Below are 21,608 nucleotides of genomic sequence, written 5' to 3'. Positions count from 1 at the left end.
GCTATTGTCAGAATATTCCATTATTCCTCGGTGACATCGTTATTGAGCTTTAATAAAATAGCTCATACAACTCACTTTTTTTAAAACTTCCTGAATATTCTTAAACATGAACTTTATCAGCATTGCTACATAAAGTTCTTAAAGGTGAATTGAAGATGCTTTGTGGACAAACTTTCAAGACGCTTAACCTGTAAAGCCCTTCTTTAGTAAGGGAGGGAAAAAATGGCTGAATTCAGTGGAAAAATAATTTACTCAAAAGGGAAGAGTATGAACTAACTGATGAGATCAAATTGCTGTTCTGTTATTGATTTTATTTGGAATAAAACAATTTATGAGGTCTTAGTCATCTTCTGAATACACAGGAAAATTATTTTTTCTTCACTGTGATAATACTCAGGCTTATTAAGACACTGTGTGTAGAAGGCAAAGGTGACTGAACAGCATAAGAAAAGAGCAACATTTCTCCAGTGAGAAGGTCAAAGAGATGAAAAGGCTCTTCTTTTTTTTTTTTTTTTTTTTTTTGTGAAGGGAATGATGGGGCCAGCAACTCTGTGAATAAACTTGTGGTATAAATTAGATGATGTATTTTATAATATGTTACTTCAAAACACAGAGAGGAGTTAAACTCTGGAAATTCCCTCCCCTTCTTCTTCCCATGGCAAAGGACATAAGAGTTCAGAGCTGAGGGGCTGAACCGTGTATCCTGTAAAGGTTTGAAGCACTTTTGATGGCTTCTGGTTTGGCATGGTCTGAATTTAAAGCATGAGGATTATTCAACAATTATGGGTTTTTTGGAAGAAATGCTGCGTCTTGCCAAAGCTGAATAATATCAGAACATCAGTTTTTCTTCTTACTTATTTTACTCAGACAATGAGGATGCTAGACTATTTCTAGCCAGGAAGCTGTTGAACTGACGCTAGCAATTCCTACCTGAATTTAGGATCTTTGGTGACAGAATTATCTCTGGAAGCAATCTTGTTTTAACTGTTTGTGTAGGGTCTTTGTAGGGCATTGAGAATTAGTGCTGCAACTATTGCTCAGTCATCTGCAATTCAAGACATGGAAAAGCAAAGGTTCAGGTGAAAAGATGCTCCAAGATCTACTGTGGAGGATAATTAAGATACCAGACAAAAGAATTAACAGTCTGAAAACTGAAATCAATCCCTTTCTTGACTGGCAATTAATAGGTTTGGGAGTATTGCTTCATTTTTAAATTAACCAAAAAGATTTTTATTATCTGGCAGGTTTATGAGGCACATAAAGGAGATAAGGATTCAGTCAACAAACTTTGTCAGTTACTATGATTCTTCAGTCCCTAGGTCTTGAGTTCTTAAAAGTGATCACATCTTTGTAGCCTCTGCTGAATAAGAAAACGGAAGAACAAGATGATGTTTTACTGTCCAGCTGACTTCTCCAAATCTTAATATGGCTTTTTTCAATTCTATCGAGCACATATGACGGGAATATTCTTCTCAACTTGAGGTCACAGCCCATTGTGCCTTTGTTTTGCATTCTTGCTTTCAACTAGCAAAGTTCATCACCAAGACATTAATGTGAAGGTATGTTCATGACATGCTTAGGAAGGAAGACTTCAACCAGCCTTCTGTCTCCTTTTCTCCTTCTGTCTAGGAGAAAGAACAGTTGCATACATTGTGAAGAAAAAGGAAATAAATTTGGTGCATGTTTTAAAAAAAAAGCAGCTGCTTCCAGGTGGCTTGTGCTTAAAAGACATGCTTGTAACACTTAAGGAGCTTTAGTAGGCCACAGTTAAAGGTACTAGAATAACAGTTGAAGGTGATTAGAAGATAAGAAAAGGAGTGTAATCAAGGCTTCAGTGAAAATTAACTTCACTTCAGGCCCCTTAGTTAGGGCAACTGTTTAATATTATTTCCTGAGACAGACTTTGAGTCTCTTGTTTCGTGGAAATTAAGATATTTGGCTCATGGACAAATAACAGTGGATTAAGACACTTGGCATTTGGCAGCTGTGTGGTATTACGTTCTCCCTTATGATTTAAAGAAATGACAGAAGCAAATCTAGATTTCAGCATAGGCTTTTACTGCAAGTATGTAGACCCTTCGATATAGTAAGTTCAAACTTTATTGTCGAGATGTTTCAGTTATCCACCTCCAATCTGATCCATTTAGGTCTCTCTTTAGTTATATCCTCTTTCTGCTATGCTGAAAGTAGCGGCCACAGAACATGCACATGCTATTTATCTTTCTAACAATTGTCCTTGCACTTTCTTTCATACTGTACTCTTGTCCTTTTTTATCTTAGAGCCACTCCTGTTATACTGTATCTAAGGAGTCTGCCAACTAACGATAACTTCTCCAGCAACAGATGTAGATGATGATTGGAAAAGTTTCTGAACCATCAAACTGTGCACATTAGTAATCTGTGTAACAGTGAGATTACTGTTACCCTTCTCCTTCCTCTTCTGCATACTTGTTGCCTCTTGTCCTTAATGTTATTTTAATCTCTTTGGGGCAGGGACTGTGTCTTCCTGTGATTAGCGTAGTGGAGCCCCAGCTATGATTGGGGTCTTTGAATGTTGCTGATGTGCAAACAAATACAAAACAAAAAACAAAAAATTGGCTTCTGTGGATAAGGTACTGCACTGGGAGTGAGGAGAGCTGATTTCTGTTCCCAGCGGGGTCAGTGACATGCTGTGAGACACTGTGCAAATCGCTTCAACCCTCTCTGCCTCCATTTCTCCATCAGTAAAGTGAGGATAATTCTTCCTTTATTAATAAAGTGCTTTGAAACCTACAGCACTAAAGCATTATAAAAGAGGTAAGTAGTATAACTATTAACAATAATACTCAAATATCCAACTCTTGTTCACTGCTAACAGGTTTCTATACCATTTGGCTGGAGGATGGCACTGTTTAGTAGCTTTAGCTTTCTTGTTAGTAAAAAGCACCTCCTTTATGAAAACTGTCTAGGAAAAAAAAGAAAATGCAGGAAAAATAAAATCAAACTTTCCATTTATTAGGCGTGCATATGCTCAAAACAGAAGTGCATGAAGAATGTGTCGTCTGTACCATTACTGGAGCAACATAACACTTTCTTTTAAACCTTACATTTTAAAATACAGTGTATGTGTGGCAACATATACAAAGCTTGTGTGTGGTTTGTATCTTTTAGTAAAAAAAAAATTCCTACTCCATTCTCTTTGCTTCATGTATCTTCCTACTTGATGACTTAGCTTACCAGCAATTCCTGGTTCTTCTGCTTCCCTGCTTGTTTTGTCAAAGCTGCTTTTTAACTACCTTAAGAGGCTTAGAAAATCCAAAATAAAATCCTTTTAAATTCTCCCGAAATACAGAAGTTGCAAAGGGGGAGATTGAGTTGGGTTGTGACGTTGAATTTGTTGGTGTATATACAGTCCATATTAGCCCATTCCATAATTGTTGAGGTGACTCTGGAATATCACTCACTTCTCATAAAGCATTTGAGGTCAGAGGTTCTACATACTGCACTGCTGGCTAAATTAAAAGCATAGAATTGTCTGTTGGGAGGCTTTATCACATGTGTAAACTTGGAGAATATTATGAAAGTTCTACGGCCTAAATATTCTTTGCAGAGGAAAATACCTTGGTATATCATTTGAGTTAAAAAACAGCTATGGCTTTTGATACTTTGGTTTTAATTACTAAATGTGTGAATAAATGCTTTCAGATTTAACGCATGTAGCCACTAATTTATAGCAGAGGAAGAGCTGTTTGTGTCAAGGAGTAACTTTGTTGCCTTAAATAGTCTTATTTATAAATATGTCAGAACGTAATGAACTTGATCATAGCTACAGTAATAACTGGTTTTTTTTATGCTGATGGAACTTCTGTTGAAGAATTTTATACTTGAAATCTTAGTATTTGTAATTACTTTTTATAAATTTTGTTTCAAGTTTTTTAAATAATTCATAATTATAAACTTGGGCATGATCTCTGTCTCTCTTCCAATGCCGCTGAGTAAAGCCCTGTTAATATTGGTGGCACTAGAAGTGTAGACTGCGAAGCTCCAAAGAAATGTGGGTGTGTCCAGAGATGTTTGTTCAGCCTTAGAGGAGTCATGTAGTTATTCTCTGAGTTTTCTTTGATACTCTTGTTAAGTATTTACAGTTCTTATTTGTTCTGTCTTTAGAGCAAGAGAGTATATTAAATAAAATAATGAAATGTGTTTTAAATAGTAATTTTTCAGTATGTGTGGGTCCATCTGCATGTGCCTATTTTGTATTTTTAAATCTCATTTTTAAATTAGGGGTTGCAGATAGGGACAAGAGAACTGGAGGAGATGGGAGCAAAGTTCTGTGTTGGCTTACTGCGTTTAAAAAGAATGGCTTCACCTGTGGAATACAATCTACCTGCTAGTCTGTTGGATATTGAAAATGAGCTGATTGAGTCAAGCTGTAAAGTGACAAGGTAGTACACATTTATTATCTTTACTTTTTTTCAGGAAAAATTATAGTTTCTCAAGTGACATAAAGATTATCTCAAATGTTCTTCCACTCCTCAAAAATAATGTTGGTGTGTTGTAAACTGTTAGTGTAATAATAATCTCAATATACTGGAGACCTATTGTGGTAATTCAATTGCTTAAAACTTTTAAATAAAACAAGAAATGCAGAGTTAAGACTCTGTTACATTTGTTGCTGGGATAAATACTGGCAATTTTAATGTCATTGGGGTGTTGTTTTATGCAGTAGAAGTCAATAGCTCTTAGATTTCAATTATCTCTTTGAGAGCATTTTTTTTAAATTACTGGCTACAGTATTAAAAATCCATTTAGACAAACTTAAAACGTACATGTGTTAAAACACTGTAAGAACTTTAAGTTTTTCTTCCAAACTTTTTTTTCTTTTTTCTCCTCTGGTAGGGATATATAACAACATTTAAAGAATTTAAAATGTGTGAAATAAGGCTTGGGCCACAAAAGAAACAAATATTATCTGCTCAGTAGCAAGCTTATTAAGTTGACAATTCTTAAAACTGTAGATAGGCTTGCAGAAGTGTGCGTACTATTGGATATTTCCATTCATTAATTCATCACTGGAGTATGCAAGTGTACATGGTAATTGGGGATGCACAGCAAATAAGTGATTTCAGATGTACAAGCATCTCTTTCTGAAAATCTGGTTAGAGGTTAAATAAAGCGGAGTTCCAGACTTCAGAAAAGCATTAAATGAGAAAAGAGTAAGATTTACACACTATAATATGTTACCGCTTGGCATACTTAAAGCCGAAAACACTTTTATAATAGCCTTGATAGTAGCTCCAATTTAGCTAAAGCAATACTGTGGAAATTTGGGGAAAAATGAAATTTATTATTGTTTTTGTGCAACTGAAACAAGGAGGTACTTGAGACAAAGACTTTCATTAGATGCTAGACTAATGAGCAATTTGTCTGTAGACCATCCAGAACTAGGAAGAGAGATGGGAGGGCATCTGTTGTACCCTATGGAAGGGGAAGATGATGTTTAGTTCTGGCATTTAAACACAGAAATATTACCAGAATGTGGAGTACTGAGAAAGACTGGAGCTTGTGTTCATGTTTAGCATTTGCAGATTGTAATGAAAAGTGAAATATAAACTAAGAAGTGATAAGAACAATAGAAGAGTATCTTAAGGAAGTGGCTAAAAATATACGAAGAGTAGCTGTGATGTGTAGGCATCTATCGCTCCAATGATGGCTGGATCCCCCAGTATCGTTTGCACACTAGTACAGCATTAGCATGCTTGTAGTGCTGGATTGTTACTGTCAGATCAAGTTTTGTGCTTGGCTAAGGCTGAGTTAGTGATTCCTGGGAGAGGCAGGATCAGAAGGCGGCTTTGGAATAACCTACCCCCAGCAATGTGTAAGCCTCACTGAAATGTAGGTAGGCTCACTGGGAGAGAGTCATGTGGGAGATGCTGAAAAAAGCAGAAAGTGCTCTACAACTGTTGGAACAGCATTAACATGGTGACTCCAGTGCAGGCGAAACACAGCGTTTTAATCACTAAGAATGCCTTGGTGGTGTTTACTGTACTAACGTAACACTGATACCAAAGTAACAGCAGCAGCAGCAGAGAGCTGCCCTCAGCATTTGTAACATTGCTGGTCAGTGTATCACTCTATATTTTCATTTGATGTTGTATGAATTACTGTAAGATGCCTTGTAAGATGTAGGTTGAAAATGTAAATAAAATACCAGTGTCGTTGGCTTTGCAAGCGTAAAACCATATTCCCTATCTCTGTAGTGGGTTTAAAACAAAAAGGGGGGGGGGGGGGGTAAACTGCGAATGGTATTGAACTCTTTCTTTTTTTCCTCGCTTTGGTTGAAAAGTTGGCCATTAGAATGAATTATTGTAATTATCCACTTTATCCCAAAAAGTCTCTTGCTTGTCCATTTGTATAGCGTGGTGGTTTAATGAGTAATACTACAGGGAGAATAGCACAGAAAATCTGTTTCCACTGCTGTTATGCTGGAGGCCAAGACAGGTCATAAGCAGGTAACTATGGAATGCAGCTCTCTTGTCCTAAGCTTTTGGATTAGGAAAACCAGATTCTGTGGGTTTTGTCTTATGGAAGGGATCAGCCTAAGGACAAAAAAACCTGAATTGCTTATGTGTTGCCAGGGATTCTGGATATGTGTCATCTGAAGGTAATCTGTTTAGGATGCTTCTTAAATATATGAGGCGTCTACTCTCTGATAGACGTTTCAGTTGTTCTTTGGGATGAGATATAAGTGTTGTCAAAAGAGACCAAAACTTGAGAAGTGAAAAATGTTAACTGCTAATGAACTGTGCAGATGCTTGAAAAAAGTTCTATAGTGCACGTCAAATCTATTCCTTGAAATAAAGCTGGGGAGCAAGGAGTAATGCTTTATACTGTAAAGCTCTTGAGAGAAATCACCAGATGGAATTCCTTATTTGTGATAGAGGAAGTCTTACTGCAGCAAATAAAATTGTTTTGATTACAGCTTTCCTCACAAGACCTTCATCAAAATGAAAAGGAAAACTGGGAGATGGAGAAGGAGGAAAGAATGTGACAGCTGCCTTCAAATACAAGAAAACAGATGCAAAGAGTCTGTTCTCTCTAGGGCAGACAACACCAGGAGTAATGGCCTTAAATTACAACGAAAAGTCAGTCTAGACTTAAGGTAAAAATTCTGTATGGCAAGCAAAAAACTAAATTCTGGGAAGGCTGCAGAGCCTCCACAGGAGATGAAGAATAGTGTAGACAGGCTTCAGTCTGGAATGGCAGTGAGAACAGCTGAATTAGCTTTAATGCACAGAGGTACACAAAGGGGCTGTGCGAAACTTCTTCACTAAGTATTGTGCTTAAAATAAATGTATTCATAAATACTAAATAGTTAAAAGTCACTTTGATTCTCTTATTTAAAGCATTGTGTTACGGCACTCTTTCAAGCATTTGTACGTAAGCAAGAAAATGCCTAGGAGGGATCGTATGGAAAATACCCAGAGCCTTTCTGGGAAATAAGCATGCTGCAGTGCCTCTTTGAAGTGTGCCTGCACACAGGCATGCAGCATGGGGAATAAATATGAGGAATTAAAGATCTGTCTGCAGTTGCAGGGCTATAATCTTGTTGGGATCATGGAGATGTGGTAGGATGCCTCACACAACTGGAGTCCTACAGTGGAGGGATACAGGCTTTCCACGTAAGGACAGGCTGGGAAGACAAAGAGGGGGAGTTTCTTTTTATGTGAGAGAGCAGCTGGAATGTGTGGACGTCTGCTTGGGGATGAAGAGCCAACAGAGAGCTTATGGGTGAGGACTAAAGATCACTCTGCATGACGTGGTAGTGCATGTCTGCTGTAGGCTGCCTGACCAGGAGGAACAAATGGATCAGGCCTTCTGCAGGCAGCTAGAAGCAGCCTCATACAAGTACCAAGAAGCAGGGATGCACTGCTGGATCTGGTACTCACAAACAAGGATGTGCTGGTTGGGATGTGAACATTGGCTGCAGTGACCATGAGATGATGGAGTTCAGATTCCCAAGAGGAGGGAGCAGGGCAAAAGGCAAGGTCACAACCCTGGACTTGAGGAGAGCACACTTTGGTCTCTTCGGGGATCTGCTTGGAAGAGTCCTGTGGAAGGGACTGGACTTCCCTGGAGGGAAGAGGGGTCCAAGAAGATACTCAAGAACCATATTCTCCAAGCTCAAGTGCAGTCCATCCCCATGAGGAGGAACTTAAGCAAAAATGCCAGGAAGCTTGCATGGGTGAATTAGGGCTCCTAGCAAAACTCAAACATGTAAAGGAAATACATAGAAGGTAGAAGCAGAGACAGGTAGCCTGGGGGGAATATAGAGGCACTGTCTTAGTATGTAGAGACATGGCTAGGAAAGATAAAGTCAACCTGGTGTTTAATCTGGCATGGGATGCCTACATCTATAGGTATGTAAGTAGTAAAAGGAAGACTAGGGAAAATGTGGGCCCACTGCTGAATGGGGCGGGAGCCCTGTTGATACTGGACATGGGAAAGGTGTAGGTACTGGATGCCTTCTTCACTTGAGTCTTTACTAGCAAGATCAGCTTTCAGTAACCTAGGGACCTGGAGACTGGGGGAAGTCTGGAGCAAGGAATTCTTACCCCTGGTAGAAGAGGAGCAGGTTGGAGAATACTTAAGCAAACCAGGCTGGATGGACAGACAGCGAGAACAACTGGTCCCAGGGGGTGATGATAAGCACAAAGTATAGTTGGAGGCCAGTAACTAGCAGTGTACTCCAGGGCACAATACTGGGTCCACTCCTGTTTAACATCTGCATTAATGACCTGGATGATGGAGCAGTGTATCCTCAGCAAGTTTCCAGACAGTGCTGGACTAGGAGTAGCTGATTTAGAGGGAGCTTGACAGGCTGTAGAAATGGGCTGACAGGAATCTCATGAAGTTCAGCAAGAAGTGCAATGTCCTGCCCCTGGGGAGGAGCACCCCCATGCATCAGTACATGTTGGGGACTGACCATCTGGAGGGCAGCTTTGCAGAAAAGGGCCCGGGGGTTCATAGTGGACACCAAGTTGAACGTGAGCCAGCAATGTGCGCTGGCAGCAAAGAAGGCTAATGGTATCCTGGGCATCCTTACAAGGAGTGTACCCAGCAGGTTGAGGGATGTGATTCTTCCCCTCACCCCAGCACTGGTGAGGCCACACCTGGAGTATTGTGTCCAGCTCTGGGTTCCACAGTACAAGAGAGACATGAACATACTGGAGAAAGTTCAGAGAGGGGCACCTCATGAATCATGAAGGGACTGAAAGCATCTCCTATAGGAGGAAAGTCTGGGAGAGCAGGGACTGTTAGTCTGGAGAAGAGAAGGCTCGGGTCATCTTATCAAGGTATTCACGTACCTAAAGGAAGGTTGTAAAGAAGATAGATCTGGGCTGTTTCTACTGGTGTCTGGTTACAAGCTAAGAGGCAATGACACAAACTATAGAGAAAACTCCATTAGAGATACATATATGTATATAATGGCTATATATATATTTGTTGTGAGCATGCTCAAACACTGGAACAAGTTTCCCATGGAGGATATGGAGTCTTTATCCCTGCAGATATTCAAAAGCTGTCTGGATGTAGTGCTCAGCTGCCTGCTGTAGTTGGGGTGTTGGACAAGATGAACTTCAGAGGTTCCTTCCAACCTCAGCCATTCTTCGGTTCTGTGAAAAGGGAGAAGTGTCTTTAAGTCTGTCCTGAAAAGACACTGAGTGCTAGTGTTGTGGGGAGCTTCAAGTTGGAGTGCTAATTTAGGTAAGTAGAATACAAGGTTCTAAAGTCACCACCTAGTTGCATTTGTCTCCCTCAGAACTTTCACGGCTAGGTTCATGATCCCTAGATGCTTCTGAAATGTAAGCTTTAAAAATTTTGTAAATACAAGTTCTTCCATAAATACAGGCTGGCTGTAAGGCAGTTTTACTTGACAGTTATTGTGGATGGCCTCTAAATGCTGGTCTTTCAGCAAGGGCACATTTCTTTGTGAGTTCCTTGTGTGCATTGATGCAGCATGTTGAACTTATTTATCATACTTCCCAGTTTTTAAAAGTTTTACTTCTTTTTTCATTTGCAGCTACTATTATATGTTAATGAGATTGTAATATTTTTCCCATCCATAAGTATTATATCACTGTCAAGTTTATTAGAACTAAGTTTATAAATGTATATCTTTGAAACATTACATCTCAGTTACAGCATTTTTGAATCAAGATGTTGTGAGTAATTATCAGGATGGCATTGGAAAACAGCCCCAGATTTCCACATATCTTTAATAGCTGCTTTGGATACAGAATCTGTGTTTTATATTGTCTCTCTGGAGAAAGTTAGCATCCCAGTTCACAGGTAGTTAGTGGCCATGCTTTGGGAAAAATGTGCGCTGGATTTCTCAGTTTGTTAATGTTACTCATGATGGAGTGGCCTTAAACAGCACCTGTTGAACTGAGGAATGTCATACGTGAGTCACTCCCCATGGTATCTGCTGGACACATCAGAAACACTTTAATATCAGGATGGGATGAAAAAGGGTCATGTGCCAGCCAGTCTTGTAACATAACTTTGCAGGAACACTTGCATGAAAAAATACAATTCTAAAGATGTTTGAAGGAAGTGAATAAGAAAACTAACCATAGTTCTTGACCTTTTTTCCAGGGTAGTGGAGGGAGGAGCAATTGGTTATGCTTTACTGCTCTGGTTAAGGTTTTAACTGATCCTTATACTGTAGACAGTTAGGTGCAGTTGTGGTAAACAAATAGGAAACTGTTGTCTGGATTAAATGTTGGTGCTATACATTACCTTAAACTGAGAACAGACTACTGCTTTCTGATCTTTCAGAAACTTTCAAGAGATCAGCACAATCATTTATTGAGAGGCATTTTCTCATTTCAGTGAAACTAAACTGTACAGTGAAGATAATGGTTATGGTCTTGATTCTGGAATAGAATTTCAGTGTACAGTTAGTCTGTACACAAGTTGATCAGTATGTACAAGCATAAACATAATCCTTTGAATTTAACAGTTCTTTCATTTTGGACTTTTAAAGCCTATTGTTTATGGTGGGTGTGAAAGTGCTTCCAGTGAGTAAAATGTTGCTACTGCTTTCTGTTTGATAACGAATTTGAGTAATGTTAAATAGGAAAAGGAACAAATGGGAAAGTGGATTGTTTTGATGTTATGAAATAAAGCAAATCCTGGAGAGAGGGACACAAATAGACACGCATAGTTTGAACTTGCTTCTCCAGCTGAAATACTTCATTAATCCAGCTAGCTCTAGAAAAACCGTTATGTACCAAAATGAATTGCATATAATGTATGACCATGCTGGGGCAGGGGGAAAACTGCCTCTGACTTGATATGTTTTTTTGGTGGGAGTGAAGACCATGGGGACAGCTTTATACTGGGTTTTCTGAAAGCACTGATAAAATACTGCTGCAAAAATGCCATGTAGTTGGCTTGACACATGTGAGCATAGATGAAAAACAATGTGAGGCTCATAATAAGGTTAATATTATTGAGACCGTACATGGAAATATTTATAATCCTGTTGCATGAGGAAGGTAACTGGTACTGAGGAACTTCAAAAACCAGGAAGGTTCAGTCTCCATACCAAAAATACCAGGTCATGAAAATCACAAAAGTAATTTTACTGCAAGACAAAATTTTAAGCTGGAGAGGGATCATTGAATAACTTCATTTGATGTTTTGATACTGGATTTATATATATATAAAATTCCTCTCATCATGACCTTTGGGTGTTACATAGCTACAGATGGTGAAAGGTAATAATCAAATGCTTCTGTACTAAAGAAATTAAGGTAGTGGGGAAAAAAAATCAGATTCTGTGCATGTTAAAAGCTACAGTTTTTATCAGATAAGGAACCTTGTCATAAGAAATATTGAACTTAATTGCAGAAATCTGTTAACAACTGTTCAGATTTTTCTAATGTCTGATGGCTTTGTTTCTTATTAAATGTAAATCTGTTAAATTTAAATCTACTTTAATAAGACTGAAAGAGAAAAATATGTAGCATGAAATGAGAGAATAGGTACCTTGCTCTCAATGTTTATTTAGCAATACTGCATATCTGTGTGACAGTCTGTCATGGAAAAACTAAATATGTGCATTCCATCAACTTACCTTTAGAATGTGGCATTAAGACTGAAATATGTTGTGTATTTGTACTTGACTCTATATGTTCTGACCCCATCTTAAGAGTGATTTGATAATAATTGTTTATATACAGATTTATTTCATTTAATTCAGTAGAAATGCTTTTTATTTAAAAAGTGGGAGTGGAATCAGACACTTAAGAAGGAATGTTTTTCAGAGAAAAGTGAAAACTGTACTGCTGTCTGTGTCACTACTGAGTATTGACCTAATATCACACTGTCCCTTTTTTCAAGTGTGAATTTTCTTAAACTTTGTGTAACCACAGCAGCCTTATGTATGGCCACTGATTTGTCTGTACCTGCTGATGCATCGTCAAACGGAGTTGTTTAACCAAAGTTACCTAAGCAATCATTTCTGATTAAGAATACTGAAAAATACTTAAGTACATAATTCTTAGCCTGGCAAAATGTTTCTCTAGTAAATCTAGAACAATATGACTAGGTTTTTTTTTTTAAATTACAATTCTAGTATCCTAAGACAGGAATGACCCATCTCTATGCATGATAATAGGAATTTGCTGTATGGATGACTATGTTGACTCCATTTCACTTTGATAGGTGTGCTGTGTGCCATAGAAGTCATGTACGTAAATAATTTTTGCATAAGCGAGAAACTATAGTTTTGTTCACAGTACCTTCACCATTAGCAATAGAAGTGCCCTATAATAATTCCTGCTTGCACATTATCTTCTTTAATTCTTTGCTAAAAGGATTAATACTGCCATAGGTGTAATTAAGGAATGGTCTGATTTTTGTTTCTGGAGGCTCAGGAGCAGAGTTCTGGCATCTACCTTAGGCAGTCAGACTTTTTGCCTCAATTACTTGGAAAAGTCTGTCTAGAGCAGAGCAATTTTATGCTGTTCCCCAACAAATGCCCACATGACAATTGAGTCAGATATCCATGGGGTACAAGTTTCCTATCTTTGGTAGCACTCACTGCATGTCTCAGCAGAAAATTCAAAAACCTGTATTGTTTATCTGTGGTGATACTCATTAGGGGAAGTCTCATGTTACTTATTTTTAGGGACTGGCTTATCTTCTGAACTGAAGTGCGTACTGTAAAACAGGTTGTAGTTAAAGGTCAACTCTTTTATGTGATAATGGAATTACCATGTTCCTCTCTGCTAGATATTATTTAAAATAAAATTTAATATATTAGTCTTTTTTAATGAATTCTGTTGAGATTTACTTTGTACTGTCTCAGGAAGTACTGAACAAAGGCATAGTAGGTGTTGATGGTATCTTCCCTCCTCAAAAAAAAAAAAGAAAAAGGATGAAGAATATTCAGATTTTAATGGCTGAAGGAAAAATGTAGTTCAGCATGGATTTTCCCCTGGTCTTTCATAGGTTTGTTGTTGTTTGTTTGTTTGTTTGTTTTTTGTGGGGTGGGGATAGGTTCTGCTTAAATGAGTATTTTTGTATGATCACTGAACTAGTTTTTGAGGCTATGCTGCATTTCCCTCATACAGTGAAAAAGAAGATAGGGCACTGCCTCAAGATGTTGCAGTTAATTCAGATTCCACAGTCATAATTTTTCTTGTCATCTTGGGGGTGTGAGAGGCACTCCAGAACATTTTGCTAGAAGGCTGAAACTAATTTAGATACGATGAGTACCAGCTCCTAGTGACACCTCTAACAAAGCTCAGGAAACTCTTGGGCTCTCCTTTTCCCACTTCCTAGTCCAATGATAATGGAATGTAGAGGAGCCTGTGGCTGGTACTTCTAGGTACTCTTACGGCTGAAGCACAGGGAAGTTGGTCTCCCTAGCTGTATGAGACCTCTCTGCTGTTTGGAAGAAAAGTTTGTTTCACAGGGCTTTCTTTCTTACCCCATGCCCAGTAAGTATCTGGCTACTTTTCTGTACAGCAGAAGTCACTCTCTTTGTAATTAACAGGAAATAGATTTTAATTTAATTTTTTTCTATTTCTTATTTCTTTAAAAAACACATTTTTATTAACATCTCTTGAAAACTTTATGCCAAATCTGTTAAATATATTGTCCATTTGTCTTTTGGTTTAATCCTTGTATCCAAAGTGTTGAAGTTTCAGTGCTTCTGTATGGTTCTAGACAAGATATTAAAAATATCTGTCAGATGAGGAATATATTTATGAGATTCACTTGAGTGCTGGAAATATATACAAAGAGCCTCTACTGAGTAAAATTTATAAAGCTAATTTCTGTTCCTCTTTGAGGCAGTCAAGGGTCAGAAGATAGTCACACAATTCCTTGTTTTTATATGCCCAGGCTTCCACTCCCATTATTCTATTATAATAAAAGTACTGCTTATACTTTCCTTGTACTTACATGATTTATGGCTCATTCCTTACCATTAGAAATGAATGAGAAGGTACCTACAGAAAATGCAGGTAAAAATTAATGCATGAGAAGTGTAAAAGAGAGTAGTTATTACACAGCTGTAATGTCCCTCTAATTTTAGAGTAGAGCAATGACTAAGATTGTAGTTGTTTCTTTATATTTTGGATGTTACTGTTGTTACCTTTTACAAAAACACAATTTTAATGCTTTAGAGGATAAGCAGGCAAGTTTGAATATTTAAGTCTAAACACACAGAAGCACCGCTCTTATTTTTTGCAAATTATTTTGAGGATTTCTCAAATTCCTGTTTTACTGGTTGTATTTTAAATGACCAAGCAAATGTTAATATTTTAAAATATAACTCCAGTATTTCATTACATATAGGCTCAGTTTCCAGGAGTTAATTTTAAACCATGTCTGAAAAATGTTTGATTTAATAAAAATAAAGCAATATGTAGATTTATTTCCCTCTCTCAGTGCATCTTAACATTTTAAGTAATGAATTAAACACTTTGATTTTCTTTAATTATTTCAAACCCATTTGCCCATGTTTTCACTCCAGTTCCAAATGGAAAAGATTAGACTAAATGTAATACTGATCTTGTAGTATGAATTATAGTTGTTATGCTGACAGGTTTGATAGGGTCTGTATGAAATGAAAAAAAAAAAAACACAACTGCAGTCATAACTGTTAGGACTTACTGGAATTATCCTTTGCAACTTGACCTCTTTTTGGAAATTCTAGTAATTTCATTGATTGTAGTGAGGCTCATTGGTGTGTTCTAGAACATGGTGTATTTTTGTTTCTTAATTTGATTTAATTATAGCAGAGAAGCAGACTGAGATTTTGAGGCCCGGCATGTCTAGAAAATGGTAGAAAAAGTAGATTGCCAAAAGGAGCTGTGGGAAAGAAAAAACCTGTTGCAAAATCAATTTCTTGCACTTAGTCTTACACTTGAGAAAAGGCATCAGACTAGTGGGGCAAGGAGTGAGGGGTACATGCAATGTGAATATGTCCAAGATCTTCTTGCAAAAGCTGTCTCTCTAGGGTGCCAGAAGGAAACTGGATTTGTCCTACTTTATTTCCCTCCCCCTTAATAAGTTTTAAACTTTGCCTAGACGTTTGCATACTTCTAATCTTCACCTGTGAGTAAAAGTTTTTTCCTTCCTACTCTCCTGCAGTGCTTGAGCTTTTCTTGGCTTTCTTCCAGTATCTTAGGAGTTTAACTTAGTTAAAAAGAAGGCATCTCATGCTGCAACTTTTGTCCTGTGTGTACCTTTCAGAAGGTTGGAAGAAAAAGCTATCCAAGATGAGACACAGAATTTCACTGGTGGGCCTGGTGGCAGTGCCTATGCACCGAGACCCTCTGTCTTAAGTAAAAGTGGTTGCTTTTAATTCTGTGCGTACTGAAGCATCAGAGTACTGATTGCCTTCTCTAGGGCAGAATAAGGAAACGAATAATCTAGAGGAATTAAAAAAAAAAAGAAAAAGTATGATGAATAGGTTATATATTCTTTGTACCACTTTTCAAGCTTTTCTTCCATTCCTGGTAGTATGATCCCAATATTAGTGTGGACTACAGTAAATGATTGCTGAATCCAACTAATCCAATTTTGAGTATCACAAAGTGTATTTCAGGGTGTAAGCACAAAGAAAGTGTTGAGATACCTTTTTATGAAGCTGTGGAGTGAAATTTTGTAACTTTAAAAGTGGAGATATTTAAAAACAGGACTTAAATGGGATTTAGATACACAGCCTCTCATGGCTTAGAAAGGAGTTGGACATGTTGTCCTCCTCTTTAGCCTTGGAAATTCTCTTGAAGAAGTATTCTTACTTCTTGGGAAAAACACATAGGTGAAGAGCTCCTGAAGAAGACAGCACGTGTAGCTGCATGTGTGACGTTGCTTACTGTAACAGCATTGCTGATCCCTAGAAGAGTAATAGAGATCCTAAAGGGAAATTAAAAAGAAAAGTAGGGAGAAATTATTCCTTTGTGATACTTTCTAACTCTCTTTCTTGTCTAGAATTTTGCCTCCCCTTGGCAATACAGTTTTAAAAGGAAACATTAGTCCTTCAGATTTTTCTTTCCTTCCTTTCCCAACTCCCCTAGTAGCTGCAACTTTCCATAGTTTGGCAGGGAATATTTCTTAATTCTTTCTTCCAAAGTTTTAAAATGTATACACTTCCTCTGTAATCTCAGAAAACTGCTGATCTCCATGGGGTTGAAATTGGTGATGGTTGTGTCTGGCTTGTGGATTAATTTCTCTGTAATTGAGTCATATAGATAATGAAAAATCCAAGTATATCTTTTGAGGGACAAGTAAAATTTTAGTTTGAAAAAATAAACCTTGTTAGTGGATAGTTTTATTTTTTAATATGTTTGGAGCATTAATGTAAATAGGAAAAAAACATAGCAAGGTATTGTTGTTAAAAATTATAATTGAAATAGGTTTTAGGAAAAAAAGGTATATTCATTCCTAAATTCAGTGTATTCAATGGCAAGTGATGTAGAAGATACTCTTTTTTAAATGAGAGGGATGTTTTTAAAGTTCTTCATAAACATAAAGACCACGGTATTGTATCAGGTGTATTAATCAGGTCGTTAGATCATCTTTTTACCCATAAAATGATATGTAAGTAAAATCTAGGAAACCTCAGATTCGCATATAGTATTCTATTTTAACTGCTGTGACTTCAAAGAAAATACACATATTATATCGCATCCCGTACATTACAGAACTGTAGTTGTGTGATAAACAACCTCTGCTAACCTGAGAAGAGGAATGGTTTCCTTTTAAGAGGAAAAGCAGGAGGTGCAGGGGTAGAGGACGAAGGATTATTGAGCAAGTTAATTAGAAACAGCCCAAGGGAAACTAAAACCCATAGAATCAGCATGACGGCAGCTAAAAATATATTGTCACAAGATATGCTGAGCTTAGAGAGCGGCAGGGAGGCAAATAAAGAATTTGATTAAACAGCAAGAAATTTTTTCAGGTGTTTTGATTTCTACATTTCTTGTGACCCAGCCTCAGTAAAACAGTGGAGTAATAATTATACTTTGCAGATTCATGCTAACCTTTAGAATAAAGATTGATGGAAGGTTAAATATCCAAACTTAACATTTGCTACATCGGAAGAAAACATGCCATGGGAAAGCAAATGTATGTGAGTGGTATGCATGCATTCCTTTGAATGTAGAAAGTACTTGGATACCATTTTGTGAGGAATGAAGACTCAAGAAAGGGAAAGTGAAAATAAATAAATAGTAATATTTATTTTCAGGAATAGATTATTGAGAAGTCATGGTACATTGTGCCGGATGGTAGTAGAAATCTATGATTATTATGAGGCAGATTTCAGAGCCAGTGTTTACATTACAGGTTTATGTAGCTTTGAAAATAAGATCTGTTCATCTATTCTAATGGTACTTTTCTTGAATACAAGAGGTAATTTATAATGTTAATTTTTATTTTATTAAATGAGAAATGTCAGTGAAAAGCATGCCTCAGTTTTGGTTGAGAATCTTGAATGTACACATGCCAAAGCAAATGCCTAAAATGTGTTGCTCAGACATGCTGACTTTAAGACTGCACAGTGGCTAAATTTCTAGAAGTTAGGGGCATGACTACATGCTTACACATATGTGAATAAGTAAAATAAATCTAAACGAATATAAGAAAATATATTTGAATACATATGCCTGTGTGTTTTTCAAGTCAATATAAACCAGGACATATTCTATGAACTGACAAGCCATTTTAAAGAGGGTGAACTATGTGGTTTGCTTGCATGTCCAGTTCAGTCTTTTTTCCTTAAAAGAGGTTTAGTTGGTGTCTTTTTTTTTGACTGGACCAACTATGTGAGCTTAATTTCCAATGATGACATTTATTAAAAAGAGTGAATAGAATTTTTAAGATCTTTATCATTCTGTATTATACCTCACTAACAGAAATTTTTCGAAGTGCCTGCTGTCATGCATTAATGTCCCATTGTCAGTGGTTAATAAAATATTTGTCATTGACATAGCTCATTGTAGTTTTCTGTTTCAGTATTCAGAATTATTAGTTAATATTGAGCCAACATTCAGATTTAATGGCTCCTGTTTCTTCTGAATTGAATTACACAGTCTATCCTGCAATTGCAGGGTGGATTCCTTGCATATGAAAGCTAACAAATCAATACCTGTGTTAAGTGATTAGAAGCAGAAGTTGCAGAAGTTGCAAAAAAAAGCTCTGAACTTTTTGTAACGTGATACATTTGGTGAAATTTCTTTAATTTTGTTCTTTAAATAAATGAAACACTTGAACTCCCCCCCCCCCCCCCACCTTTTTTGTCCTTAGAAGTGTTGTTGTATAGCAACCTTCTAGAGTGGAAAGCATCACAGGACGAAAACACAGTAAAATTGTATTCCTTTGCTGGTTCTATCACAGGTTCTTCATGCAAACCGTGTGTCCTTGTGGTTTGTTGGTTTCCCTGCCTGTAAAATGAAGGAAGCATCTTATCAAAGATACTGGTTATTTTCCTCAGTCTGTCTCTCCTAAATGGAAACAATTTTGTTTTAAACACCCAGTCCATTAACCAACATAGTGGGTTGTTGCCCTAGTTACAGCTTAAATAATCTTTAAAATTATTTAGTTTTATGAATCATTTCTTTTGGCATGGCTTAATGAGTATGAGGTTGTTTAGTGAACCATTATGCAGATCTTTTTGAATGTAAATCCAGAGACCCTGACTGAATTGAATTTTTTATTTCCGATAATTTTTTTTCCCCCTAAACTAGGACTAACAATTCTTATCATTTGTTCTTCTCCCAGTATTTGAATTAACTGTCAGCAGCACAAAATGTTACAGTGTAGCATGTCATTGATTCTGCAGGTACAAGAAGAATACTCTGAAATTTATCTGTGTTGAGTAGGGGTTGATTTCAGGTGGTCCACTTGAGCTCCTAAAAGACCTTTAGAAAGAAGCAGTGATTAATAGTTTTAATTATAAAGCCACAGCCAAGCTAGACTTGTGTGCCTTAAGACAAAATTCATCAAAATTAATATGCGAACATTTCTACAAGTACCCCATGATCTTTCTCAATAAGAACATTCTCACTGTTTTGTATGAGTTCTGTATGATTATTGGGTAAAATACATTACACAGCATTCTTAGGACTTCATCTGAATATAAAATTGCCTATGAAATATTTAGAAATACTTAGTGCTTTTAAGCAGATAGCTTTTTAAGTCCCAAGAGAGGTTAGTAAAACTGGGTCTGAAGAACACTCTTCCTTTTTTTTTTTTTTCCCCTCCTCTGTCCTAGGGAGGTGAGAGGATGCTCAGAAAGTTGTATTTTAATCTTTCCCCAGGTAATATTAAAGGTGTTAGTTCTCTTATTCTTGGATACTATTAGTTAATGGTATATACCATTCTGTGGACAGTGGTTCAGTTTCTTGAGTCCACTGCCTGTGAGTTGCAAGGCTTAATGTACAAATTTTAAGTTTTAATTGCGTGCAAGTGTGTGAGGACCTGATATGAGTCCAGTGATTCATATGGGAACTTAACCTGAGTTGTAGGCATAAATGTGACTCCCTGTTTTGTCATCTCTGTTATGAGTGTAATTGCTCACAATGCTTTTCAGTAAAATGTGTGTTTTAATAAAATATAGAGGTTTCCCAATTTAATTTTTAGACTATCATCTGTTTTTTAGTTTGTTTATACCTTATAGCAACTGCTATTTCTTTATGTAGTTGTATCCTGCTGCAACAACTTCTGACACTGCTATAATTATATGAAGTTCATACAGGGCATTTTTGTAGGTGTACGATGTATTGCTAATTTGTCGTGGCACGCTTGGATAGAGTTGTGCATAACTGACTAATTACTTCAGGGTCTTACAAACATAGTTTTGGCTCACAGTTGTTTTATGTGCAAATAAAACAATTGATAACTATTTCAGGTAAACCGCCACTTTTCTGAGGTAATTTTTGGATTATTGTATGTCAGGGTAGGGACAGGGCGTGGTCTGAATGTATTGATTGTCCTGAGTAAAACTTTTAACATGATTCCTGCAACTTCTTGTTCACTATAGCCCTACTACATACGTTTTGGATGAAGATGAGCCTCGCTTCCTTGAAGAAGTTGATTACAGTGCAGAGAGTAATGATGACCAAGACATTGAATTAGGAGATAATACAGGTGATTATGAGGCAACTAATACAGAAGACGGACTTTCAGACTCAGATTCAACAAGGATACTCCTTTCTTGAACCATCTTTGCAGCCAGTAATAAGAAATTAAGTATCCTGGAAGTATCCATAGTAAAATACTTTCTCACTCTTGTCTACTAAGGGGATAAGCTTAGGCAAACACAAATAATGGGGGTCTGCCAAGCTCAAGGACAATAAATACTTCTGATTTCTGATAAACTGATAAAATGTGTTTTATTTAAGGAGTTCTGTGCTTTCTTTTAGCACTAAATAGATAACTTTATTTACTGGTTCGTTTTCTTCTAAAAAGCACTGCATGGCATTTTGTGTCCGTCAGCCCTATCTTCAGAAAAATGGATTATATTTTATGGTGTGTCACGAGTACAGAAATTAATTCTTTGTGGTATAGTTCGAGTTGCTCCCTGAAAAACACATATGTACAGATTTTCTAAATTAATTTGTGTGTGTGTATATGTGTGCGTGTATACTGAGATGAAGAGTTGATTTTTCAGCATTATTTCAAAGATACTTGATTGTGTTTGAAGTAATGTAGTGTCTGCTCTGGAACCATTCAATAATTACTAAATTAAAAATGAAAAAATTAAAAATGAAAAAGTGATGTATGAATTGTTGCACTTATTTTTTGCTTCTGAGGATTATACAGTTTTGCCACAGTACTAGGTGAAAATTATATAATGTCGGTTCACAGTTCAGGAGTTCTGCCTAGTGACCAATGCAGCCTCTGCTTACAAGAATATGGACTTGTATAAAACTCTTTCCATAAAATAGGCATGGTTTAATATGAAGAGGGTTTTTTTTAAGCATACATGACTGCAAGAAATGGTTAGATGTGTACACTGTACGTATGCTCATCTACCCAGTTGCTCAATTTTTCATGTTCAATATGCACATGGTTAAAAAGAGTTCACTTTACTGGGAGCA

At 37.0% G+C, this 21,608-nt stretch overlaps 1 protein-coding gene across 1 annotated transcript in view; it reads left to right on the top strand.

Moving 5' to 3' along the window:
• AGTPBP1 (ATP/GTP binding protein 1) overlaps nt 1–20,726 on the top strand; it is a 54,775-nt gene extending 34,049 nt beyond the window's left edge. Inside the window, exons 24-25 of the mRNA XM_010082779.1 lie at nt 4,264–4,424; nt 20,549–20,726. Coding sequence (XP_010081081.1) covers nt 4,264–4,424; nt 20,549–20,726 — 339 coding nt within the window. The remainder of the gene's footprint in view (nt 1–4,263; nt 4,425–20,548) is intronic.
• Nucleotides 20,727–21,608: the final 882 nt, after the last annotated feature.

The sequence above is a fragment of the Pterocles gutturalis genome, unplaced genomic scaffold (assembly GCF_000699245.1).
Source record: "Pterocles gutturalis isolate BGI_N339 unplaced genomic scaffold, ASM69924v1 scaffold3700, whole genome shotgun sequence".
Classification (NCBI taxonomy): Eukaryota; Metazoa; Chordata; class Aves; order Pterocliformes; family Pteroclidae; genus Pterocles; species Pterocles gutturalis.
Note: the sequence above shows the minus strand (reverse complement) of the source record. Positions and strands in the feature narration are given on the sequence as shown.